The sequence below is a fragment of the Tyto alba genome, unplaced genomic scaffold (genome assembly GCF_018691265.1).
Source record: "Tyto alba isolate M040663 unplaced genomic scaffold, T.alba_DEE_v4.0 Super-Scaffold_2, whole genome shotgun sequence".
NCBI classification, from domain to species: Eukaryota; Metazoa; Chordata; class Aves; order Strigiformes; family Tytonidae; genus Tyto; species Tyto alba.
Window position 1 is genome coordinate 1,408,432 of NW_024881282.1, and position 25,857 is coordinate 1,434,288.

General features: G+C 62.0%; 2 protein-coding genes across 6 annotated transcripts in view; one reads left to right on the forward strand and one right to left on the reverse strand.

Moving 5' to 3' along the window:
- CLPB (caseinolytic mitochondrial matrix peptidase chaperone subunit B) overlaps positions 1 to 11,851 on the reverse strand; it is a 90,888-nt gene extending 79,037 nt beyond the window's left edge. The window contains exons 1-4 of one of the 5 annotated variants that reach the window (XM_042793087.1): positions 11,296 to 11,851; positions 11,183 to 11,217; positions 10,607 to 11,149; positions 6,760 to 6,811 (exon numbers count right to left, since the gene is read on the reverse strand). In XM_042793087.1, the coding sequence (XP_042649021.1) occupies positions 6,760 to 6,811; positions 10,607 to 11,149; positions 11,183 to 11,217; positions 11,296 to 11,822 (1,157 nt within the window). In that variant the 5' untranslated portion in view covers positions 11,823 to 11,851. Of the gene's footprint in view, positions 1 to 6,759; positions 6,812 to 10,606 lie in introns of all 5 variants that reach the window. The other 4 variants (XM_042793088.1, XM_042793086.1, XM_042793085.1 and 1 more) reach the window with 4 other exon arrangements.
- Positions 11,852 to 17,271: 5,420 nt separating this feature from the next.
- STARD10 (StAR related lipid transfer domain containing 10) lies at positions 17,272 to 25,527 on the forward strand. Its single transcript, XM_042793089.1, has 6 exons — positions 17,272 to 17,533; positions 22,351 to 22,498; positions 22,742 to 22,845; positions 23,094 to 23,211; positions 23,706 to 23,758; positions 23,878 to 25,527. The coding sequence occupies exons 1-6, from the start codon at positions 17,372 to 17,374 to the stop codon at positions 24,103 to 24,105; spliced, it is 813 nt and encodes a 270-aa protein (XP_042649023.1). The 5' UTR covers positions 17,272 to 17,371; the 3' UTR covers positions 24,106 to 25,527.
- The last annotated feature ends 330 nt before the right edge of the window (positions 25,528 to 25,857 follow it).

The window sequence follows — 25,857 nt, forward strand, 5'->3', positions numbered from 1 at the left end:
GTTTCTGATTTCTTTAATGAACCCTTGAGAAGCAAACAGAAGGTGCTGAGCCTACCCCCAGCGCTGGAGAGGACCGAAAAGGAGACAAGTCCAATGTCCAATGTTTTACCTAGAAACAGACTCATTTTTATGGATCTGCTGTAGTCCTGGCAGCTAAATTCCGCTCCTCCTAGCAATTTAAACATAGAAAGATATATAAAAGGCATAAAAGACACGGACAAAAACTGCTCTGGTCTAGCTGGGAGGACTCTGCAGGTCCTGCACGTCACACATGCCCCAGAGCAGAAAGGGCTCGCACCCTTCTAGAAGAGCAGCCTTCTTTTCCAGCACATCTCACCACCGTGCCAGGTAGGGATTAGAAAGCAAATCACCTCCACGACCAGAGCTCAGCCAGCACAGCAACTACCGCAGCCCGTGAGCCCTCAGCTCAGTCTCCTGCAGCTGACCACAGCTTAATCTTTTCCCACTAGCAAATGTCAAAACAGCATGACAGGGTATGCCCGGGGTCAGAGGTGTTTCCATGGTGGGGAAACCCATCTGGCCCTGCCAGCACGCACCCCACGTATGCCGTACGCTCCGGAGCACACCCCGCATCAGCGCTCCTGCGACGGATCTGAATGAGAGCTACGTGGGGACTGAACAGCCCTGGAGCACCGTGCTGGCGGGTGGCAATCCCCTCTGTGACAGCAAGGGCACAGAGGACTGGAAGCAGGGCTGGTAACGGACCAGGACCACCCTCCTCCCAGCTGGGCAGAGTGGGGTGTTCTTGCCCTTGGGATCAGGATCATTTCTTGGGTGTAAGCCTGCCGTGCCCACGCTGGGCCAAAACCCATCTTGCTGCAGAAGGGAACTCGTGCCTGACGAGCTTTGTTGCCTACACAACAAGGGAGAAGAGACAGACACAGCCTGAGAGGAGGCAGCACGACGATGAGTCAGAGGCAAGATGAGTGGCACTCGGCTGCCTGACCAAAAGGGAGGGATCATTGTTTGGGGCGATCAAGCTTGACTTAGCTGCTTCTGCAACCCTTCGGCCTAAAAAAAAAAAAAATCAGTCTGGAGAGAGCAAAACCAGCTGCAGAAGCTGACACGGAGCTTCCTGCCCCACCACCATGTCTGGCTGGATCCCTCCGAGAGCGGGAGAGCGCCTGGTCATCTCCAGATCTCCTCGACATGCAGATTTGGGTTGCTGCCCGCTGTTACGAACAAGCCTGATAGCCACAGTCTGACACACGCGCCGTGTTTCCATGAGTCACAGGCGCACAGTGCTTATGAGAATATTGTTCCATCATATTTATCTGGCGAGGAAACTCTGCTGTAAGCCTGCACTTTTGTGGGTGGCTTATTAAGAAACAAAGCTGGAACACAGGGAATCAATATTAATACTGAATATAAACACAGGGGGGATTGAGGCAGTAATTCTTTATGGCTTTGCTTCTTGCTTTCCCTCCAAATGCACAGAACAACTGAGGCTGAGGGAAATTAAACTATCCACATTAATTAGGTGTTATCTTCTGTACTGGCTAACAACACGAAGGGCTTGAAGGGAATAGCTGGTTTGCCACACACTCCAAAGGGAACAGACTCACGAGTTAATATGCTCCTTGATCTCGATGAAGAATTCAGCCTGGTTTCTTGCATTTAAAAAATGGGTAAAGATGAGAAAACCTGTCTGGGAGCTGAGAGGAGACAGAGGGAAGAGGAGAGCCTATGGCTCAGGGGCTGGATCCAGCCTTCGGACACGCAATTCTTCCTGCAGCAGCACTAATGTGTGTGTTAATAGCAGGTCTGCCTGAAAGGCCTGTTCATCCTTAACCAAGGACAAAGCTGCTGGTCAGAATAAAGCGAAATTCCACTGCACATAAACCTCCCATTCATTTCCGATATATATAACTTCAGTCTTTCCAGGCTTGACTGAGAAATTTCTAGTTACTGGCTGAGCTAACATTCATTTTGTCTCATTGCTCTCCCTATTTAGCAGTTCAACAGCAAAAAGGGACCCAGAGAAAGCCTTTCCGAGTCAGGTGCTCTGTATGCTGTTTGTGAGGAGAGCTCGGTGGATTGTGCAGGTATCCTAGCCCAAACTCAGAGCAGCAGCACGGCTGCCAACCAGCCCGAGGCTCACGTGCTGCCCGAGGGTCCCAGACACAAATCCTCCTTTCAGTCCCTCCAGCCCAGTGTTCACCTGTGCCTGTGGCTCTTCGGGTTCCCACAGAGAAGATCTGGACATGCATAGGACAGATTGGTTTCCAAGATCAAGCGCTTTTAATTTTGTATAACTGTTATCACTTATTTTCCACCTCCATTCACGTCCCGATGGCTGGAACAAAGCACCGTGTTTGCCTGCAGCCTCGTGAAACATGAGCTTTGGTACAGGATAATCCTTACACACGTGGAAGCACTCATCATATAGCAGTGCCCTGCTATCTGTTACTTCTCCGTACATCGTTTAGGAGCTCTGTAACTGCCTGATGCTCCTCTAACCATTGCCATTACCCCATTTTCTGACCTTCCTACTCATCCGATGCGATTAACTAATTTGAGGACTATGATGACGAGATGTAAATACTCAGAAAGAGGCAGCGAGAAGACCTGCACTGGAAGATTCACAGTCCAAGACGGGGAGTCTGAGATCTTCTGGAAAGGTAACCTGCTCTGAAGAGCCAGGCTCCTAAAAGCCAGCACCTTCTCTGGTTGACAATTTTGACGCTGCTGCTCCTGCCCCCTCCATCTTCCACATCACGCCTCCTGTCCCCAGGTATATAAGGCATGATTTCTGAAGTCTCCCCATACAACCCCTCCTTACATTCATCCCTACAGGAAAAATTGCTTCACTCTTCCTTGCACCAGGTCACCATCACACTTTTCAGGAACACAACCTCAAAACAGGCAGCAGATTATGGACATACACGCCACAGTCTCTACACCTCCCGTTCTTTGACTATCACTCATTTTAGGAACCAGATGCCAATTATCCTTATTGGCATTCAAATCCTGTACTGGGGGTTTCCACAAGGATGATACCCTCGGCCCCATCATCCTACACATGGCTGTTGGGGTGATGAAGGGAGTCACTCTCTCCCAAGAGACAATCCACAACTCTTTTGGGATAAGGGACACAGTTATCCTAAAAGCTCTTCAGTTCAGGTCTCTGCTTATAGCACAGCCTCTGCTCCAAACTGCCTTGGAGCCTCTCTCCACCCTGTTTTCTCACTGCAGTTAAGCGCAACTGTGACTTAACTCATGGTTTCAAAATTACTTTCTTTGTACCTCACACCACCCTCTCTCACACATCCGTTTTCTACACTTCAGACGAAAGGCTTGCATTTCCTAGTCATTGTATTACGAGGTTTTAATGCATAAAGGGCCATGACAAGCTGTCAGCTGAACAAGGCACTTGAAAAATGCCAGCTCCCCAGTTTGTGCAGCAAGGAAAAACAAGTCCCCAGCAGCAGATGAAGAGAGCATGTAGCTGAGAATGCGGTCTGGAGAATTACAAACATCTGGCTGCTTCTTCTAACAGTCTTTGAGCCAAAAGGACAGAAAACTGAACAACATCAGCAACTGCTCCACAACACGAGCAACAACACGTCTCTGCTCAGCTTTCCTGGCACGGCCTAATGAGACAGGTTACTGAACAGCAGAGAACACGTGTCTTGAATCGCTCTGCGACGCCTGAGCGAGACAGCGCGCAGGAGTTCAGCCCTACCGGCTTTTCACTGCCTTTAAGTTATTATACCAAGACATCAGGCCATGGGAGAGACTTTAAATAAGCCTAAAACTATATCAGAAAACTCTGTCACACCAGCCTCCCTGCTCCTACCTCACTACCAGCGTGTGGAGCAGGCAGGGGACAGCGCTGTCTGGGGGGACACAAGGCACGAACAGGGTGTTGCGTGGCCGGCGCTGCCCTCTCCCGGGTGCAGCCCACAGTGCTCAGCCCAATGTGCTCACAGCACACACGCTGCAAGTTCCCTGCCCACACCGAGCTGTGGGGTGACACTGGAGGGCAGGGATGCCATCCACAGGGACCTGGGCAGGCTGGAGAGGTGGGACCGTGTGAACCTCATGGAGTTCAACAAAGCCAAGGGCAAGGTCCTGCCCGTGGGTCGGGGCAATCCCAGGCACAAATCCAGGCTGGGCGAGGAGGGGATGCAGAGCAGCCCCAAGGAGAGGGACTTGGGGGGGTTGGTGGGGGGAAAACTGCCTGTGAGCCAGCACCGTGTGCTCACAGCCCAGAACCCACCCGTGCCCTGGGCTGCAGCCAGAGCAGGGGGGGCAGCAGGGCCAGGGAGGGGATTCTCCCCCTCTGCTCCGCTCTGGGGAGACCCCCCTGCAGTGCTGGGGCCAGCTCGGGGGCCCCCAACAGCAGAAGGACACGGAGCTGCTTGAGCAGGGCCAGAGGAGGCCACGAAGATGCTGGGGGGGCTGGAGCAGCTCCCCTGGGAGGCCGGGCTGAGAGAGTTGGAGGGGTTCAGCCTGGAGAAGAGAAGGCTCCGGGGAGACCTTCGAGTGGCCTCCCAGGGCTTAAAGGGGGGACAGAAAAGGTGGGGAGGGACTCTTGATCAGGGGTGTAGGGATAGGATGCGGGATGATGGTTTTAAACTGAAAGAGGGCAGATTTGGGTGAGATCTAAGGCAGAAATTCTTCCCTGTGCGGGGGGGGAGGCGCTGGCCCAGGGTGCCCAGAGCAGCTGTGGCTGCCCCCTCCCTGGAAGGGTTCAAGGGCAGGTTGGACCGGGCTGGGAGCACCCTGGGCTGGGGGAAGGGGTCCCTGCCCGGGGCAGGGAGTGGGACTGAGAGGGGTTTAAGGTCCCTTCCAACCCAAAGTCCTCTAGGAATGTCACACTCCTGCCCTGCTAAGACAGACTTTGGGCTTTACCCCTTGCAGGTGGCAAGAGCAAGAGCCCCAAAGGTAACCCTGTTCATGCCTCCTCTGTCAGCTCTGCAGCAGCTCTGGAGCTCCTGGGCTGCAGAAGTTTGTTCTAAGGCAGAGGCTGAAGCCACCCACAGCAGGGAGAAAGTCAGTAGTTTTCCCAGTCTTCTCCCCAAGCCTGGATGCTTCTTTGAGCCAAAAGGATGAAGGTACATGCCAGGCAGAGGTAGGCAGGTTGCTCCAAACACCGAGGGTGCTGCAGGGGGGAGGCAGCTCCCCAGTGACTGGACTGGTAGGAAAGAGCACAGAAACAAAGGGAGAGGCTGCAGACGTACAGCACAGCTGGCCTGTGTACAGCCACCAGCCCTCCCCAAATCAGGGGCAGCACAGAGCATCCCTCTTGCTGCTCTGCCTGACCAGGCTCACAAATCACCCAGACATCCCTAAGTAGCAGCTTCCTGCAATTACAAGCAGCAGAGCACATGTGCCAATTAGCTGCACACCAATATCCTCTTTGGTCCTTGATTTAAGCCAGATCTCGGCCCCGGGGTGCAGCAGAGCCAGGCTGTTTCCTCTGAGATCCTGGGGAGTGGAAGGAGCATCCCCTGGCTGCAGGCCTGGAGGGTTCTCCTGCCCTGCCACAGGAGGACGCAGGGAGAGCAGCTCGCAGCACTGAGCTCCCTGGATGCCTGCACTGGCTGGGAGATCTCAGCCAGAGGGAAACATCAGGTGTGGTGAACACAGGAGAGCAGCGGTGTCTCTGCTCCCCTCCTGTGCAAGCTGCCAGGGTACCAAAACAATTTTAATTCTGTACTGGTTGTGGGCAGCGTTTGGGGCATGGGAGACCTCATCACCACTGGGTTACTGGGAAAGACCAGGCAGGACAGCCAAGCTCTGCTGGACAAGCAGCTCCACCTGGTTCTCAGACAGTTCTCCTCAGCCTGTGTTTTCAGGACATTTGTTTCCCCACCACAGCTCCAGACTAAGTCCCTGGCACATGCTGAAGATGAGATCAGCGCTGGCCTGCCAGCAGACATATTTTGTTAATGCAGCACCACTGCTCACAAACCATCCTGGGAACGGATCGAGGCAACCCAAGTCCCTCCCCAGAGCTAAGGTCACGGGAGGAACCGAGTGGGCAGAGAGCAAAAGTGCCTCTTGGGGACTGCTCACACGTTCCAACCCGAGAAACACACTTGTTTGTCAACACCCCAGGGAATTTAACGCTGCTAGACAGCTCCCGAATGATGCCACAGCACAACCCCAACAGAGGCAGGCACAGCCAACAGCAACAAGAGCTGGAGGCATATTGTCTGTGGGACAGGAGCACAGGGACAGCTCTGGAGATGCTCCGCTCCCTAACGGGCACGTGCTTGGTCACCCAACCAGCCACTTCCCTGCCAGATCAGCTTGGGTGGCACAGCCAGACCTGAGCTCTCTCCTGTGCTCCTGGTGGGACACAAGCCCCTGTCCAGGCTGGAGAGGAGCCCACAAAGGCTGTCTGTTCAGAGACAAACCCCCACAAACGAGGCTCTGCAGCTTCTGGCCTGGAGGTGTACATCTGCACCATGCTGCATGGCAGGGCCTCATGCTCTGTCCCCTCCCAGCACAGGGATCTGCAATCCACCTTCCACTTCACAGGTAACTGTGTTCACCGTCCCTTCCAACCCGCTCTGGATCCAAGACGGTGAGGTGAGCACCCCAAGGGGTGTGGGAGCAGCCAGCACCCGCCGCTCTACCCCAGGAGCTGTGCCTTGGGATGCCCACCCCAACACGGACAAGCGCCAAGCCACAGCGAGTGACAAGGATGAGCCCACCCTCCCCCGAGCGCTGACAGAGCCTTCCTGCCCTCCCAGCACTGCTCTCTCACACCTCTCTAAAGCTCACCTGTTGACTTCTGAAACGTTGTTGATCCTTGCAGCTTCCAGCAGAGCATCTTCTGAAAACAGAGAAAGAAGGGAAAACCAGTTAGCAGCAAAACACACACACGCGCACGTAATAACCCAGAGGTGGCACAGGCCACTGCAGCAGAGAAGGCAGGGCCTGTGCTTACAGCTCATTTCAAACACCACAGGTGAGGAAGGATCTATTTCTGCGAGCAGGTTACTCCAAAATCCCCTTCCTCGCTTGCTGCCTTTACCACAGCCTCCCTTCGAGCCCCGGTGCTAGGCTCTGTGGAAGGCAGGACTGAACAGCAGTTCTCAAAACACAGCCACAAGCCGACACATGGGAACCTGTGTGCAAGATGAAGCCCTGGCCTGGCTGCACAAGTCCCTTCCTTGCCTCTCCAAGCCCAAACGCAGATGTTCAGCCAGCTGAAACAGCAGCTTCTTGCATGCCACATCGTTAAAATGAGAGATCCCTGGGGCAGCAACTCAGCAGATGCAGTCAGGGATGTGAACTGCTCCTCCTCTGGGGACCGGTCTCTCCCAGCTTGCCAGAGATCACCTGCATCTGCAGGAAAATAACTCTGCTTACAACCAGGGGCTTGGAAGGTGCCACGGGATGGGCCTGGCAAAAGGCTGGAGCGGAGGGGAGAGGCCCTGCTGGGGCACCCGGGGCTGGGGGCGAGCCAGCAGCGGCTCCAGCAAGGAACCAACTGCGTCAACAACTGGAGAAACAAAGACTTCTCCTGTGTGGGCAAAGCAAACCCTGCAAACTGCAGGCTCTGGGGTGCAGCAGGCGTAGTGGGGCAGCTGGCACTGGGACAGTCACAGCCTCAGCCAGAGGTTTCCAGACACCACGTGAAGGCCAGCCAGTTCCTATCACAGGCACAGAATGACACCTCCTGGCTAGAGGGGGTAAGGACAGCACCCCAGCTCTCACAGATCCACAGAGCTGCTGGAGCAGGAGTTGTTCAAAACCAGTGCAGCCAGCAGAGCTGTACTGGGGCATTTGGGAAGCTGGGACAATTCTCCCCAATTCTTACCAGCCTTCAGGTGCTTCCTGCTCTCTCCCCAACATTTTGTGCTGCCTCCTTTCTCTTCTCCAAGTCATTTGTGTCTGTGGCTCAGCCTTCTGCCTTGCATCTTTAACCCGTCTTCCTAGAGAGCAGCCCTGCCCTGTGCGCCCCATCCCCTGGTCCAGGGGTGAGGGTCCCTCTCTCGGGGTACGAACACACAGCCACAACCGAACAGAGGATCACGGCTCACCCCAGCAGCCAGCTTTCTGCAGAGCTTCGAGCCGCACCGCAAACCTCAACGTTTCCTTCGCTGTCCTGAAAGTAACAGCACTCAGTGTGCTGCAGGGAGCTATTCTGGCTAACGGATGTCATTGGTGCCTCCAAACTAAAAGCTTTCCAGCACAAATTGCTTGTGGTCTTCCTAGGAAAGCTGAGATCAGTGGGCACTGCGGGTTTACGTGGGCAGTGTGCTGTCTCAAGGACAATTCACCAGGCTGAGTGTGTCAGAGGGGAGCAGGGGACGTGTTTATGTGTCCCCCCCAGGGGATGGCAGCTGCTCGCTGTCCTGAGTACCATGGGTGAGCACCGGCAGGACAGGGCACTCAGCCCTGCCCCAGACACGGGGTAAACTCCCAGCAGTTGGGGACAAATGACCTTTGGTGTCCAAGTCACTGAGAGTTCAGCCACCACAGCCTAGACTCAGGCCCAGCACAGCTGCCTCTTCCCAGTCATGGAACCCCAGACTGGTTTGGGTGGGAAGGGACCTTAAAGCCCACCCAGTGCCACCCCCTGCCCCGGGCAGGGACACCTTCCCCCAGCTCAGGGTGCTCCCAGCCCCGTCCAACCTGCCCTTGAACCCTTCCAGGGACGGGGCAGCCACAGATTCTCTGGGCACCCTGGGCCAGTCCCTCACCGCCTGCACAGGGAAGAATTTCTGCCTTAGATCTCACCCAAATCTGCCCTCTTTCAGTTTAAAACCATCATCCCGCATCCTATCCCTACACCCCTGATCAAGAGTCCCTCGCCACCTTTCCTGTCCCCCCTTTAAGCCCTGGGAGGCCGCTCAAAGGTCTCCCCGGAGCCTTCTCTTCTCCAGGCTGAACCCCCCCAACTCTCTCAGCCCGGCCTCCCAGGGGAGCTGCTCCAGCCCCCCGAGCATCTTTGTGGCCTCCTCTGGCCCTGCTCGAGCAGCTACGTGTCTGTCATGTGCTGAGGACCCCAGAGCTGGACACAGTACCTGGTAAAGAACAACATGGGGCTTCCCCAACCCTCCCCATAAAGCAAGAGTGAGGGGCAGGCTCTCTGAAATGTGCCCCAGCTCAGCAAGGGTCCCCTGAGCTCTCTGGACCTAACCTTCTGCAGCCACATCCCCACATCCCTCCCCTGTCTGGGAAACCATCCTGCCTGCTTCCCGTACCCTCCCTGCCACCCTGGCTGGGGGGTTTGGGGCTCTTGTGGCTCTGTCCCCTCTGCCTGCAGCCACAGCCAGGTGGCTGCCCAGCTCTAAACACTAACCAGTCTGCAAACCAGCTCCTGCAACAAAGCCAGGCCTTGGTCTCACAGACCTTTCCTGAGTACTAATTACACACAACTCTCTGTAATGACAGTGAAACCTCCTGAGTAACCAACCTGGCAGCCAGCGCAGCAGTTGCTGCGTTATTCACAGGGAAACCAACCTCTGACCTGCCTGAAACTACTGAGTAAGTGTCCTGCTCTGAAGTCACTCCCGCCCCAGGCCTGTGTCACACCAGCTCGTCACCAACAAGCCCAAACCCGCGAGCACCAAGTGCCGGTTCACGAGGAAGGCACCGCAGCGAGCAGGGAAGATCCCTCTCATGCACACACCATCTCCTCTTCTGGAGCTTGTACTGATCCCGGAGCCTGAAGGGCTGAAGGCTGATATGCAGTGTGCCTGGCACACAGCAGAGCAGCAAACATCTCAGCTCCAACACCACTTTGTCCAGTGACACCAACGAGGCCGCTCCATCTCCTGTCCCGCGGCAGGAAAGCCGAGTGACAACAACCGGGGGCGGAGAGGCCAAGCTCAGGACTGTACCCCCAATACTCCTGAAGAGGAAAGACATTCTCAGCTTCTCTCCCAAACACAAAACACTGCATGAGTGCCAAAAATGGGACTTGCTGTGGCGCAAACCTAGTTACACATCAACCTAAAAGCAGGCAGCTTGCCTCAGCAGCTCACGGGGACGATCCCGTGTGCTTCAGCTCAAACGCACACATCAGCCTTTCTACACCCAAACCTAACACTGCAGCAACAGGGCTTGTGGCCACCCACCAACTGCTTACTTCCCACAGCGGGGTGGACTCTGAGAAACCTTGGGCTTATCAGGGTAGTCACTTAATCCCTTCCCAACTCCAAAACCTTTGTACTTGCCCAAAATATCCTATGTTCAAAGCAGAGGAGTGGGGAGAGGCTGTCCTGGGGACAACATGCACTCTGCCAGCTCAAACCCTCCCCTGCCTGCCTTAGGGACCCGGAGCCAGGTCCTCTTCCAGCACATATCACAAAACCCGTCCGCAGAGACCAGCTGGGGTGCAGCCAACAAGAGCACTGGCTATTTTATCTCAGTGGCAAACGTGAGGCTCGTTATCTTCACACTACAGAAGAATTTGGGTGTCCATCACGGACCAGGACACCTCTGGGCTAGGGATCACAGACACCACTGTCCCTGGAGGGGCAGCGGCAGCAAGCAGGCTCCATCTCCAGGGAGCTCCCCCCACACCCCCCTCCCTGAGGGGCACAAGCTCCTCTGTTCCACATCAAGCTCCCAGTTCCCACCCCGGGGGCTGGGGACAGCGAGCAGCAATAATCACCCTTGGACAAGTGGTCCCTCATGTAGCAGTACGCCAGCGCAGCGATGAGGGCAGGCACCGCAGCTCCCGGGGGGCAGCTCCCGTCTCCGCTCCGATGCCCACTGGGGTCTCCTCTGCGACGGCAGCGTCGCTCAGCACCCGAGGGCCGTGGTGCTGGCTCTCCAAGGGGCACCGCGAGGCCGGACAGCCCCAGCACAGGACAACCTGCGCCAGCCAGGCCGGTGCTGCGTGGTCTGGGGGTCTGCAGCTGGGTCAGCTCTGGGACCTGCAGCCCCTCCGCCATGGGGGCCCCCTTTAGGCCTGGGCCCAGATCTATGGGGGTGTTCCCTGGGTCTGGCTCCACTGCTAATGGGGACCTCCCCACTGCTAGGGGGGTACCCCCTGGGCCTGGCCCTATTGCTAAGGGGGAGCCCCCGGGGTCTGGCCCCATTGCTAAGGGGGAGCCCCCAGGGTCTGGCCCCATTGCTAAGGGGGAGCCCCCAGGGTCTGGCCCCATTGCTAAGGGGGAGCCCCCAGGGTCTGGCCCCATTGCTAAGGGGGAGCCCCCAGGGTCTGGCCCCATTGCTAAGGGGGAGCTCCCCAGGCCTGGCCCCACTGCTAGGGGTGAGCCCCTCAGGCCCAACCCCATTGCTAGTGGGGTACCCCCGGGGCCTGGCCCCATTGCTAAGGGGGAGCCCCCCAGGCCTGGCCCCACTGTTAGGGGGGAGCTCCTCCGGCCTGGCCTCATTGCTAAGGGGGTACCCCCAGGGATAGGCCCCAGTTCTATGGGAGAGCTCTCCAGGCCCGGCCCCATTGCTAAGGGAGAGCCCCCCGGACCCAGCCCCGTTGCTAGTGGGGTACCCCCGGCGCTTGGCCCCAATTCTAAGGGGGAGCTCCCCAGGCCCGGCCCCACAGCTAGGGGGGAGCCCCGGGGGTCTGACCCCGTTGCTAGGGGGCAGCCCCCCGTTGCTAAGGGGGAGCCCCCCGGGCCCGGGCCCGTCCCCGTTCCCGGGGGTCGCCCCCCCCCGGGCCCGCCCCGCCATGGCCGCCCCGCGCTGGGCGGCAGGGGCTCGCGGCTCCCCCTGGCGGACGGAGGCGGGAGCGGCCGCAGCCCAGCGGTCCCAGCCCCTTCAGCCACCCCCGGAGTCCCGTAGGTCGCCCGCGACGGCGACAACCGCGCCCGGAGGAGCCGCACCAGCCCCGGTGGTGGCGGGCGGGACGCCAGAGAGACCAGCATCGTCCCCGGGATAACGCCGCTCCGCACGTTTATCCCCCCGCCCCCCCCCCCCCCCTTTCTGCTGCCACCGCTGAGGAGGCCGGCGAACCAAGATGGCGGCTGCCGGCTGCCCGGCGCGGTCTGGGTGGGGGGCGGCGCAAAGCCTGATGGGAGTTATAGTCCCCGCTGCGCCCTGCGCGGCGCTGCCACCGCTGCAGCGGACTACAGCCCCCAGGGGGCGGCGCGGCCCCGCCCGCCTGCCCGCGGCATGCTGGGAAGGAGCGCTGACTCCTGCCCTTGCGTGGCGGCGGGGGGGGGGGGGGCGGAGCCTCAGCGCTGAGGGACCAGGGTTCGAGACTTGCTTGGGCCCGCCCTGGCAGACACGCGCGCTTGCACACGCGTGTGCGCGCACACGCGGCCGGCCCCGCGGGAGCCCATTGCACCCCCCCACACCCCCCCCCCGTGCACCCCGGGGGAGAGCAGCGCTCGGGATGGGAAATCGGGGAGCAAATACCGCGGGGAGGCTCAGCGTGGGGGGGTTTGCACGCCCAGGTGGACTCGGTGCTGCTGACACGGAAGCTACATACGTGTGCATGAATCTCGGCTGTGCGTGCACATGCGTGCCTGTGAGTGTATGTGCATGCCTCTTTCATGCACAGGGGCAACGTGTGTGCACGCATGGACGCGCGTGTGCATGCACGTGTGCGTGTCCTGGCGGGAGGCACCGAGCAACCCGCTGCCGGCCTGGTGCCGTTTTAATTACCAGGGCTTTGCTGACATGAGGGACCCAGGGACGGCTCCAGCAAACCCCTCACCACCCTCAGACATCCCCAAAAAGCATCAAGTTGCCCCCCAAAACCCCCCCAGGCCCTTCAGCTGCTCACCGGCGACGATCCAGGACCCTTCCCCACCATCCCACGGAGCTGCTCCCCAGGACAAACAGTAAAATCGCCTCCCCGCGCTAGAAAAGCTTCTTGGTAGACGATAAAAATGCATCTAACGGGATGCTTGAGAGAAGGAAAATGCAGAATCGTGTGGTTTAGGGGTGAGGTGAGAGGTGAGCGGCGCGGGGGGCTGCGCTGGGAGACGGGCTCCCCGCGAGGGCGAAGGAAACAGGTGCTTCCACGCCCATGCGCTGCTCAGGGAGGCTTTTTTCTCAAATCTCAAGTGTCCGGCACCAAAAGGAGCGTGAGGCCGGCGGGCAGGCTGCTGCCCCAGTTTCGCTCCTCCGGGCCCATCAATATTTCAGAGCTGGAGGAATTCGTGCTGTCTCTCACCCCGGCTTACAGCTCCCCGGAGGAAAACGGGGATTTCTGCTTCGTTATTTGGTGAAAAAACACTATTAAACGCGGCCATGTGCAGGGGGAAGGAGCTGCGGCTGCCCGGAGCCCTGGGCCAAACTCGGATTGGGGAGGGGGGGGTGGTCCGCCAATGCTCCCCATTTCCCCATTATTCCAGCAGCCGCTTGCACAGTTGGACGTTACGTGCCATTGCTTTGGCATTTGAATGATGGGCTCAGGCAAGCTCGGGGCCTGCCACGGCTTCTGGGTGGTGAAACTGGGTTGAAAAGTTGCATTTTAGCAAGGAAAAGTTGACAAAAATTTTTTGAGAGGAATTGGCTTTACTTCACGCATTATTAACTAGCTGTTTTCTGCTCAGCAGCACCTGGAGAAGAGCTGGATGCGGAGTTGGGTGCTGCTGGGCCGAGCCATGCTGAGCCATGTGGAGCTGTGCCAAGCCATGTGGAGCCATGCTGAGCCATGTCGAGCCATGTTGAGCCGTAGAAGACGTGCTGAGCCATGCCAAGCCATGCCAAGCCCTGCTGAGCTGTGTCGAGCCATGCCAAGCCATGTTGAGCCATGCCGAACTGTGCTGAGCAGCGCCAAGCCGTGCTGAGCCATGACGAGCCATGATGAGCCATGCTGAACCATGCCGAGCTGTGATGAGCCATGCCGAGCCATGCTGAGCCACAACGAGCTGTGCCAAGCCGTGCCGAGCCATGATGGGCCGTGCTGAGCTGTGCCAAGCCATGATGAGCCATGCCGAGCCGTGCCAAGCCATGATGAGCCATGCCGAGCCGTGCCGAGCCATGATGAGCCATGCCAAGCTGTGCTGAGCCATGATGAGCCCTGCTGAGCCATGCTGAGCCGTGCCGAACCATGATGAGCCGTGCCGAGCCATGCCGGAAAGCTCCAGGCAGATCATGGGAGCTCGCCGGTGCCCGCGGCAGCTTGCCTTCCCGTGAGATCCTCATTTTCTTCGACGCGGCGATGAGCCTTTAGAACCCGGCGGCTGCATCTCTCCACCGGCTCCCGGCAGCATGGGCCCTGTTTGCGCGGCTAATTTAGCCCTGCGCTCAGCTAATTAAGGACGGAAGGGCAGAGGTGAGGCTGGCCCAGCTGTGCTGTAACCTCTGCCGAGAGGTGCCAGGGTGCCCGCGAGGACTGCAGGGCCAAAGGAGCCAGTTTGGGGAGAGTGGGAGCCACTGGGTACAAGGTGGCCCTGGAGAGGAGGGGTGGGCACTGGTCCCCTCGCTCCCCTCCCCGCTCCCAGCGCCCGGTGCCGGGAGCAGCCAAAAATCGGCATTTCAGCACCTGGGGGGGGGCGTGCAGCTGGGCTGCGAGTTGTGTCACAGGAACTGCCAGTTCCCCCAGTTCCCCAATCCAGCTCCCCCACCCTGACTCCCTGGTTCCCTCAGCTCCCAGTTCTCCCAATTCCATTTGCCCAGTACCCCAGCTCCCACAGCCCATCTCCCCCAGCTCTGCTCCTCGGCTCCCAGTTCTCCCATTCCAGCTCCCCCAGCTCCTCCAGACTAGCTTCCCCAGCCCAGTTCCCCCAGCCCAGTTCTGGCTCCCCCAGCTCCCCCAGCCCAGTTCTGGCTCCCCCAGCTCCCCAGCCCAGTCCCCACAGCCTGGCTCTCCCAGTTCCCCCAGCTGGCCCAGCACCAGGCAGGATTTCCAGGCCTGTAGCTGCCATCTGTCCTATTTTGGGCTCAGTTCTGCCCCCCCTGCTGCTGTGCCTGGCCCCACTGGGGACGTGGGTGCTCCTGCTCCTGAGAGCTGGAATTGCTGGGGGGGGCGGTGGGAGGCGGGGGGAAGCCAGGCTGGGAAAGGCTGCGGGGTGCTGGCACCCACTGCGCTTGCCTGGGGACAGGGTGGGAATAATAATAAAAATAAAACAAAAACAAAAACAACCAAACAGGTTTCAAGAGTGGAGCAGACACTGGGCTGACTGGGAGGGCTGGGTGGAGGGGCACAAGGGGACAGGGCCCCCCCCACAGCAGCCGTGTCCCCAGCCCTGCTGTGACCCACTGGTGACGGCAGCGGGGGTCCCCCACGTGGGTGTTTTCAATGTTGGGATGATCCAAAGCTCCCTCGGTTCTTGTTCCCCGAGGCAGGAGCGGCGGGGGGACACGGAGCCCGGGGATGCAAGGTGCCCCCGTGCCCAAGTGTCCCTGCATGGTGACATACCCCCCCCCCCCCCCCGCACCCCTGTTCTCTGGAGAGGGCCCCGTCCTGGGACATGTGGCACGGGAGGGGGCTCTGGGGGCATGCACCCATGTGCGTGCACGTGTGTGCAGGCAGGGACGTGTGTGTGCACCCATGGGCGTGTGTGCCCATGTCTGTGTGCAGGCAGGGACATGTGTGTGAACCCGTGTGTGTGTGCAGGCAAGGGACATGTATGTGAACCCATCTGCATGTATGTGCAGGCAGGGACATTTGTGTGAACCCATGTGTGTGTATGTGCAGGCAGGGACATATGTGTGAACCTATGTGCATGTATGTGCTGGCAGGGACATGTGTGTGAACCCATGTGCATGTATGTGCAGGCAGGAACATGTGTGTGAACCCGTGTGTGTGTGCAGGCAAGGGACCTGTATGTGAACCTGTGTGTATGTATGTGCAGGCAGGAACATGTGTGTGAACCGGTGTGTGTGTATGTGCAGGCAGGGACATATGTGTGAACCTGTGTGCATGTATGTTCAGGCAGGAACATGTGTCTGAACCCGTGTGTGTGTGCTGGCAAGGGACTTGTATGTGAACCCATGTGCATGTGTGTGCAGGCAGGGACATGTGTGCAAACCTCTGTGTGTGCAGGCAAGGGACATGTATGTGAACCCATGTGCATGTATGTGCAGGCAGGGACATGTGTGTGAACCTGTGTATGCAGGCAAGGGACATGTATGTGAGCCCATGTGTGTGTATGTGCAGGCAAGGGACATGTGTGCACCTGTGTGCGTGTGCAGGCAAGGGACATGTGTGTCCACCCATCTGTGTGTGAAGGCAGGGATGTGCATGTGCACCTGTTTGTGCAGGCAGGGACATGTGTGTGAACCCGTGTGCAGGCAAGGGACATGTGTGTGCACCCGTGTCCATGTGCACCCGTGTCTGTGTACAGGCAGGAACGTGTGTGTGCATCCATGTGCATATACGTGCAGGCAAGGGCCGTGTGTGTGCACCTGTGTGCGTGTGCACCCGTGTGCGTGTGCACCCGTGTCCGTGTGCACACAGGGACATGCATGTGCACCCGTGTGCACGTGCAGGCCGCGTGTGCACTGGCGCGAGCACCGGGGGGGCGGGGGGTGCGTGTGCACAGTGTGGGGTCTGTGCAAGTGCAAGAGGTGGGTGCTGCCCCCCCTCCAAGCTCTCCCGGCCCCTCGCCCAGTGCTCCCAGTGCCCCTCTAGACTCGACCCCTCCCGCTGCTCCCGGTGCCCCCCCCCCCCCGGGTCTCTCCCGCCCCGCCACTGCTCCCGGTGACCCCCCCGAGCTCTCTCTCCTCCCCCCTGGTGCCCCGCTCCCCCCCCCCCCCGTTTCTCCTCCCCCGGTCTCTCCCTCCTCCCCACTGCTCTCGGTGCCCCCCCCCCCCCAAAGCTTTCCCGCCCCCTCGCCCAGGGCTCACAGTGCCCCTTTAGACTCGACCCCCCCCGATGCTCCCGGTGTCCCCCCAGCTCTCTCCTCCCCACCGATGCCCTCCCCCCAGCGTCCCCCCTCCGGTGCCCCCCCCTCCCCGGTCTCTCCCGCCCCCCCCCTTCCCGCGACTCTCCCACTTCTCCCGCCCCAGCTCTCTCTCCTCCCCCCCGGTGCCCCCCCCCCCCCCCCTCCGGTTCCCCACCGCGGTCTCTCCCGCCCCCCCCCCCCCAGCTCTCTCTCCTCCCTCCCGGTGCCCCCCCCCCCCCCCTCCAGTTCCCCACCGCGGTCTCTCCCGCCCCCCCCCCCCCAGCTCTCTCTCCTCCCTCCCGGTGCCCCCCCGTTCTCTCCCCCCTCCCCCTATCTCTCCTGCTCCCGGTGCTCCCCCCACCCCCCCCCTCCCCGGTGCCCCGCCCCTCCCGCGACTCTCCCGGTACCCCCCCCCCAGTCTCGCCCCCCTCCCCCGGTCTCTCCCGCCCCCCGCCCCGCCCCGGCCCCGCCCCGGCCCATCGCGCCCCGCGCCCCGGGCGGTGCCGCGCACCGGGGATGTCGCCGCCGCCGCCGCCGCCGCCGTAGGGGCCGCCGCCACCCGCGGCCACCGGCACCGGCGAAGGGTGGGTGGGTAGCAGTAGTAGTGGGGGGGGGGGGTGTGTCGCGGGGCCATGTCCGGTCGCGACAGCGTCCAGATCCCCGACGACCGGGACTTCGGGGCATTCCGGGCGGAGTGCGAGTCGGAGCGGGGCTGGAGCCTCACCTACAGCAAGGCGGGGGTGGCCGTCTGGGTCCAGCTGCTGGAGCCCGAGCGCTCCCTCCACAAGATCAAGGTGAGGGCACCCCCCCCCCAACCCCCCCCCCAGCATCTGCACCGGCGCTACTGGGGGCACCCAGCGCCCCGGGGTGGGAGTGGGAGGGAGCGGTAACATCCTCGGGGAGCCTGGAGTAAGGTCGGGGTGGGGGGATGTTGGTGAGGATGTGTGAGGGGGGGGGGCTTGGAGGGAAGTGGGGACCCTGGGGTGATGCAGCACCTTGGGGTGAGCAGGGACCCCGGGGGTTAGTGGGGACTTGGGGGGTGAGTGGCACCCTGGGGTGAGCAGGGACCCTGGGGGGCAAGCAGGAGTCCTGTGGCAAGTGGGGACCCAGGGGTGATGTGGCACCCTGGCGCGAGTGGGGACTCGGCCGAGCTGGCACCCTCTTGCAAAAAGGGACCCCAGGACAAGTGGGGACCCAGGGGGAAAGCTGGGACCCCAGGAGAAATGGGGACACTGGGAGGGAGTGGGGACCCCAGGACGAGGAGGACCCCAGGGAGGAGGGGGGTGCGCTGGCACTGCGGGGTGAGCAGGGACAAGTAGGGACCCCTGGGGCTGCACAGGGGTGACAAGGGACTCACCCAGGGACAAGCAGGGACCCTTGGGGGTGGGGGATTGTGGGGCCTCGGTGCTGCTTGTCCCTGCCCCCCCTGCCCTGGGGGGGGGGCTCCTTGGGCCCGCTCTCACCGGGACTGTCCCCAACCGGGCTGTCCCTTGCCCCACCACCCCAAAACGGTTTCCCAGGGGCTCCCCGGGTCCCTCCACATCCCTCAGCGGGTCCCTACCCACCGCGGTACTGGATTGCCGGGCTGGCACGGGGCAGGCGTGTGCTCATCCCACCTTGTGTGTCCGTGTGTCCCGTCCCCCCCCCCGCCAGCACGGTGGGCACAGGGGACCCGGAATGGAAGGGGAAAACTTGGGACAGCACCAGCGTCAGGCTGGGCTTGCCGGTGGCCACGGGCCACCGCGCCACACTGGCCGGCGCTACTGCAAGGGCTGGCACCGGTGTCCCCCACCCCGCCGGCGCGGTCCCCAGGGCCGGGGAGTCGTGTCACCGTCACGGGCCGTGCCGGGGCTCGGCGGTGACGCGGCCTGCTCGCCCCGCCGCGCTGCAGCAGCGCCGGGGTAACCCGTGTGTGTGTGTGTTTGTGTGTGTTGTGTGTCCCCCGGGGTGCTGGCACCGGCGGTGGCACCGGCTCCCCCCTGGGAAGCTGCCTCCGTTTGCTGTCCCCGGCATGGCAGAGCCGTGGGGTTTGGTGTCTTTTTGGGGCCGCCGTCACCCGAAGTGGGGGGGGGGGGACACACACAAGTCCCCGCCGTGCCCCGGTGGCAGTGCCTGCCGTAGCAGCGAGCCCTGTGGTGGGGGACACACACACACACGACAGACATGCGCACACAGGGGACACCCCCCCCCCCCCCAAGCCCTGTCGCTTGCTCTTGGGGTGTTGCTGCATCCCCCAAAAAAATCTCTGGGGGTGCAGCTTGTGGAGCCGTTTGGGTGCAAGCACGCGGTGGGGAGGACACGGGGCCGGGGGGGGCTTGTCCCTGCCTGTCCCCACAATCCCAAAGTGCCACGTCTGCCCGCAGCCATTGACGATGTCCTGGTCCCCCCCACGGGACCCCTCACCCCTGTGAGGGGGGGTCCCCAAAACCACGTTGATAACCTGCGGGTGCTGAGCAGCACCCAGGCAGGTATCGGGGAGCGAGGGAGGAGGGGGGGGGGGCCCGGCGGGATGGGCACCCGCCCCAGCACACGTGGCATCGCCAACGTGGCACGGCCACGCTGTGGCTCCCCGGGGAGGGGGGGCTGGGGGGCTCCTATTATGCTTGGCACCGTGTGTGTGTGTGTCCCCCCATCCAAGAGCGCTTTTCCTCGCAGTTTACTCCTTGGCTTTCTCCTTCTTGCTCCTGCTTGTTAATTAACTGAGAGGTGAAGGTCTCGCCCCCATGGTGGCCCCCCCTCCCAGGCCCCCCCCCCCCCCCCCCAGCCGCCTTTCCTCCCATTAGGGATGCAGCTCTCGTCTAACCTGTTTTCTAGAGTCTGGAAACAAGTTTGTACCACCGGGACCTGACACAACCCCAGGGCTGATTCACCGGGATTCAGTGGCCTCGGGGTTGCCCCCGATGGCTGCGGGATGGGGGGAGCCCAGCTGGGACACCCCCCCCCCCCCTTTTCATTCCCCGCCCCAGGAGATGCTGCCCCTGGGAATGGGCTACTCCGAAAGGACGGCCAGGAGCCACCCCGTGGGATGCATCTGGGGGGCGGGGGGGGGGGCCTGGAGCTTTACTGGAGCCACTGGGACACGTGTGGTGCCCGGACCCCGGCTCCCGCTCGTTATTTATTCATGGGGTCACCTTGAGACGCGGCGCCCGGTTGCTAATGATCGCGCCGAACATCTGGGCCACAGGGGAGATCTTCTCTTTAATTAATGACCCACGTGGCCGTGGCTACTGGTGCTGCCTGCATGGGGGGCCTGGCACCCCCCGGAGCAGGGGGGGGACCCCGCCAGCAAATCCGAGCAGCATCACCCCCTCCCCCCCCTCCCCGAGGATGTGGGGCAGAGGGTCGAGGTGACCCCCAGGGGAGTTTTTATCCATCCCTGGGGTCCCCAGCCACCTGCGTGGCTGCTGTGAGCGTGTCCCCAAGGTAGTCACAGCCCCCGCAGGTGTGGGTGGGGGGGGGTGTGGGGGGGGTCCCCCTTAGTTCTGCTCCTGTCCCACAGCCCCAGCACAGTGCTGGTGTGGGCACAGGCAGCCCCCACCCAGAGCTGCCCCCCCTCTCTGCACAACCCCAGGGACAGAGCCTGGCACGGATGGCCCTTGTCACCCATCGCATTCACCTCCCTCTTCTTGGCCTTCCTTCCTCCTCCTCCTCCTCCTCCTCCTCCTCCTCCTCCTCCTCCTCCTCCTCCTCCTCCTCCTCCTCCTCCTCCTCCTCCTCGCCCCATAGAGTCAATATTGACTCAGGGCTGGGGCCTCTGCACTGGGTGCTTCCCGGCTGGCACCGTCCCCTCTCCTGGGGGACCCCCCCAGCCTTACCCCGAGCCCCCGCCCCTCGGCACCCCGCGGGGACATGAGTCACCCACGGGTGGCACGCAGCCAGCGTGGGCAGGTCCTGAGTCACCCGGCTGGTCCTGCCCGCGTGGGCACGTCTCGGCCGACCTGCCTCGCCGCACTGGGAATAAACGGGAGCGGCGGCAGCGGCGCCCAGCATGGTGCTGGGGGGGTGTCAGGGGGCGGGGGGGTCCCCAAGAGTGTCGCCCAGGGCTGTGCCCCCCGAAGCCGCTTTGCCAGGCTTGTCCCCTGTTTTCGGCTGCCCGGGGGCTCACGTGGCGGAATTGCGATGGAAGGCGCATGGGGGGATGAGCGGCCGTGCACGCCGTGGGGCTGGGGACGGGCTCCGTGGGCTGGGGACAGGCTCCGTGGAATTGGGGACAGACTCTGTGGGGTTGGGGGTGGGAGCAGGGACAGGCTCCACGAAGCAGGGACATGTTCCATGAGCTTGGGGACGGACTCTGTGGAATTGCGGACAGACTCCGTGGCACTGGGGACAGGCTCCGTGGAATTGGGGGCAGATTCTGTGGGGTTGGGGATGAGCTCCAGGGGGTTGGGGACAGACTCCGTGGGGTTGGGGATGGTCTCAATGGGTTGGGGACAGACTCTGTGGGGTTGGAGATGACTCTGTGGGGTTGGGGACGGGCTCGGTGGGGTTGGGGACAGACTCTGTGGAATTAGGGACAGGCTTCGTGGGGTTGGGGTCAGACTCCGTGGGGTTGGGGACAGATTCTGTGGGGTTGGGGATGAGGTCCATGGGGTTGGGAGCAGGTCTGTGGGGTTGGGGATGAGCTCCGTGGGGTTGGGAGCAGGTCTGTGGGGTTGGGGATGAGCTCCGTGGGGTTGGGAACAGACTCTGTGGGGTTGGGGACAGGATCCATGGGGTTGGGGCTGGGCTCTGTGGGGTTGGGGACAGGCTCCATGGGTGGCAGCTTTGGCTCTGCGAGCAGCAGCCCTGCCCCACTCGAGGGGTCGGGCGCCGGGATGTGCCACGGTGCCAGGCGCTGCCATTCCCCTTGCCGGGGTCGGGGGGGGGTCTCCGGCAAGGACCCGAAATCCCTAAACCTGCTCCCAAAGGAAGGGCTGGCGGCTCCCTCCGCCGGAGGGGCCTGGGGGGGGCCAGAGCCATCCTCAGGGATGGAGCAGGAGCCGGTGGCAGGGTTGTTTGGCGGGGTGGGGGGGGGATGCTGGTACCCGGCTGCGAGGTGCGGGGGTACGTGCGTTTCCCGGGGTGCAGGAGCAGCATCCCCAGGGCCCGGCTCCGGCCGCCCTTGGCCAGCATTTGGGGGAGGATGGCGGCTTCTCCTGCCTTTTTCTCCTGGTTTTCCCAAGGATTTTGCCGCCGTGGTTACCGGAGCTTTTGGGGGAAACCAGTGATGGAGGGGGGAGAGGCGAGGTGGGGAGGTGCCCCCCTTTGCCCCCCCCAAAGATCCCCCCAGGATCCGGGGCTCAGCTCCGTCCTGCCTCAGGGTGTGCCCAGGCTACAAGGTGGCTCTGGGTGGCAAACTGGGCCAGACTGGGCTGAGCTACTGGTTGAGATCGAGCTCCTCTTGGGAGTGGGGGGGTGGGGTGGGGGGGGGGTGCGTTGGTTTTTAGGGAACCTTCGAGGTGTCCCCATGGCCACCTTTTCCCCCAGGATCCCCGCAGCTGCCCTCCCCCTCGGGGTTTCCCCACAGCCACCCTGTCCCCCAGTGTCCCCACTGCCACTCTCCCACCCCGGGGGTCCCCACAGCCCCCCCCCCCCCCTCCTGGGGCAGTTTCTCAGCTGCTCCCCCCTGCAGTGCAGGATGGAGTGCAAGGACGTGCCGGCGGAGACGCTCTACGACGTGCTGCATGACATCGACTATCGGAAAAAGTGGGACACCAACGTCATCGAGACCTTTGACATCGGGAAGCTGACCGTCAACTCCGACGTGGGCTACTATGCCTGTGAGGAGGGGGCCGGGGGGGCGGGGGGGGATGTCCCAGGGGGGGGTGCTGAGCCCTGGGGCTGTCGCAGCAGCATCCTCAGGTTCAGCATCCAGGTAATGGCTGGTCATTGCTGGGAGGAGCCCAGAAACCAGTTCAGGAGGGATTTGGGGGGCAGGTTTGGACCCCCAGAGGGGGATGCCTGTGCTGGGGGGGGGGGAAGGGGGGGGTCTCACCGTGGTCCCCCACTACTGTTTTCCCCAGGGAAGTGCCCCAAGCCCCTGAAGAACCGGGATGTCATCACGCTGCGTTCCTGGCTGCCCATGGGCACCGACTACATCATCATGAACTACTCCGTCAAGCACCCCGTGAGTCCCCAGGGGGGGGCTGGGGGGGTTGAAGGGGGCCCCCCCGCGCCAGGATGGGGCTGCGTTTATTTGTCATAGCTCGGGGTGGGGTGGGGGAGGTTCAGGCTGGAGGCATCGGGGGGGTTTTGGGGCTCAGGGCAGCCCTGCTTGCAGTCGGTGCTTGCCTGTACCCCATCCCGCCACCGACCTGTCCCTGTCCGTGTGTGTGTCCCCCCCCCTCGCTGTGTGTGTCCCCCCCTCCCCTGCAGAAATACCCCCCCCGCAAGGACATGGTGCGAGCGGTCTCCATCCAGACGGGCTACCTGATCGAAGGGACGGGAGCCAAGAGCTGCACCATCACCTACCTGGCCCAGGTGGACCCCAAAGGTCGGGGAGGGGGGGACAGACAGACGGACGGACACCCCCATTCCTGCACCCCGGGGCTCTCAGCCCACCCAGGGCTGCCCGAGGTTGAGAAATCGGGCTGGATGTTTCCCAGGAACGGGACGGGGGTGGGCTCGGGGACAGGCAGCAGCAGGCAGGGAGGTGGCCGGGAGCATCTCGAACAGCCACCAGAGCCAGACCAGGGGCACTGCAGAAAAAATTTTGACCCGGTTCCCTTGAAAAATCTCTTTTTTTTGGGGGGGGGGGAGAGGGGGGGGTAGAAGAGCTGGCCAAAATGCTGCAACAGCTTTTTTTTTTTTTTTTTTTTTTAAAACTCAGCAAGAAGCTGAGTGGGTTGAACCCCGATTTCCCAGCACTGTCCCCGTCTCCCCTCTCCAGGCGGGTGTCCCCAAGCCCTCCCGTCCCCGAGGCGGGTGAGTTGGGGGTCCCGTGGGGGGGCTGGTGCTGGTTCCAGCCCGACTCCTTTTATCTCGCAGGTTCCCTGCCCAAGTGGGTGGTGAATAAATCCTCACAGTTCCTGGCCCCCAAGGTGAGTCGACCGCAGCGGCGAGTGTCCCCCCGGGGTGGTGAGATGGGGAATGGGGGGGGGGGGGTGGAGGGCTGAGGGCTTTTCCCCCGCCTCGCCTCCACCCTCGCCCTTCCTCCCAGGCGATGAAGAAGATGTACAAGGCTTGCCTGAAGTACCCGGAGTGGAAGCTGAAGCACAACCCGCACTTCAAGCCCTGGCTGTTCCCGGAGCAGAGCCGGCTGCCGGCGGTGCCGCTCGCCGAGCTCTCCCTGCAGCACGCCGACTCCCTGGAGAACATCGACGAGAGCTCCTTGGCCGAGACCAAAGACGACCGCGGCGAGGCCAGCGACGAGGACAGCGTTAATTAACACCCCACCCCCCGGGGGATATTTTGTCCCTGTGACACCCCCCACCCCCCCCCCAGCTCCCCGCTGTCCCCCTCCCAGCCCCCCCCCCCCGACGCGGTTTGGGGCTCTCTCACGCGTGTGTGTGCGCTCACACTTTCTGGTTTGAAGGGATGGGGGGGGGACGGGACACCCCGGTGCTGCCATCCCGCCCTCCCCTCATCGCTTGGGGGGGGGGGTTAGCGGGGGCGGATAGCTGAGACACACACCCCCCCCCCGCCCCCCAACTGGGAGCCGCCACACCCCCGGGGTGGGAAGTTGGGGGGTGTCCGGTTCTTTCGCAGCCACCGCAGGACACTGATGTCCCCATCGGTGACAAACCCAAAGTGCCCTTCAGCTCTCACCCTCGGGGGGGGGGGGGGCAAAAATGAAATTGGGGGACCCCGCCCCGGCTCCCCAGCCCTGAGGGTACCCCCACGCTCCCCCTCTGCTCCGCTGTCCCTCCTCTTCATCACTTCTGTTACTGACAACTGCCTTCCTCCCGCGGGACCCCCAGCCTGAGTGGACCCCCAGGGTGGGGGGGCTTGGGGGGGGGGGTGTTCTGTGGCACCCCCAGGCATGTTGAGGCGGGGGGGCGGGGTGTGTGGTGTGTGTGTTTTTGGGGTCTTGCAGCATCTCCAGGCATGCGGGGGGGGGGGGGGGGGGGTGGGGGGGTGCTCCTGGCTTGTCCAAGCATGCGGGGGGGGGTGCTTGCAGGGTCCCGGCACCTCCAGGCATGTTCGGGGCGGGGGTGTGTGTCTTTTTTTTTGGGTCTTACAGCACCCCCAGGCATGCGGGGGGGGGCGGGTTTGGCATGTCCCTGGCACCTCCAGATGTGCTGGGGGGTGGGGTCTTGGGGGCTCCCGGCACCTCCATGGATGTTGGGGAGACCTTGGGGGGGGACGCTCCCAACACCTCCATGCATGTTGGGGGAACTTGGGGGGCTCTCAACACCTCCAGGTGTGCTGGGGGGTCTTGGGAACCTTCTCAGCATCTTCAGGTGTGTTGGGGGGGGGGGGGAAGCGCTCAGCACCTCCAGATATTCTGCGGGGACTCTGAGCATCTCCAGATGTTCTGGGGGTCACTGGGGGCTCCCAGCACCTTCAGGTACTTTGGGGGGACTTGGGGGGGGTCTGCCAGCACCTCCAAGCGTGTTGAGGGGGGGGGGTTCCTGCACACCCCCCCCTTTTTTCCAGGCGAGGGGCCCCGAGCTTGGTGTGTGAACACTTTCTATGTTAGAATTAGAGGCCTTGAATCGGGATTTTGGAGCTGTTCCTTGGCCGTGCTCCCCCCTGCATCCCCCCCCCCCCCCCGCTTTGCCGGGTGGGGGTGGGTAGGCGAGGGGAGGAAGGAGATTTTGTACCTTGTACTGGAGCTGATTATTTAGGAATAAAACAAATAAATCCAGTGCCGGGGGGGTGACTTGGCCTCTCTGTCCTGTCCCAGTCCCCAGTTTGGGGGGGGGGGGGGGGGGGGCCATGGGGGTCCCCAACTGCCCTTGGGGTCATGGTTATGGGGTCCCTGGGCTGATCCCCTGGAGCCAGCGTGGGCTTTGGCCCAGGGGGGGCCCCTGGTGCCAGAGAAACCCCTAAACCCAATTAGCACTGGGCACCAATCAGGGGCAAGCCAGACCAGTAACACCTGTATTGCCTGTCAAACACCCCACTGGGGGCACAACCCCCCCTCCCCCCAGAAACACCTCTGGGAGAGGAGGTGGCGGGGGGGGGGGCTCTATTT

Excerpts from the sequence above, each read along its gene's own strand:
- STARD10 (XM_042793089.1), top strand. The coding sequence starts at position 17,372 with ATGTCCGGTCGCGACAGCGTCCAGATCCCCGACGACCGGGACTTCGGG. Across the intron at positions 17,534-22,350 it reads GCTCCCTCCACAAGATCAAG|TGCAGGATGGAGTGCAAGGA; the intron begins GTGAGGGCACCC and ends TCCCCCCTGCAG. Across the intron at positions 22,499-22,741 it reads CGACGTGGGCTACTATGCCT|GGAAGTGCCCCAAGCCCCTG; the intron begins GTGAGGAGGGGG and ends TGTTTTCCCCAG.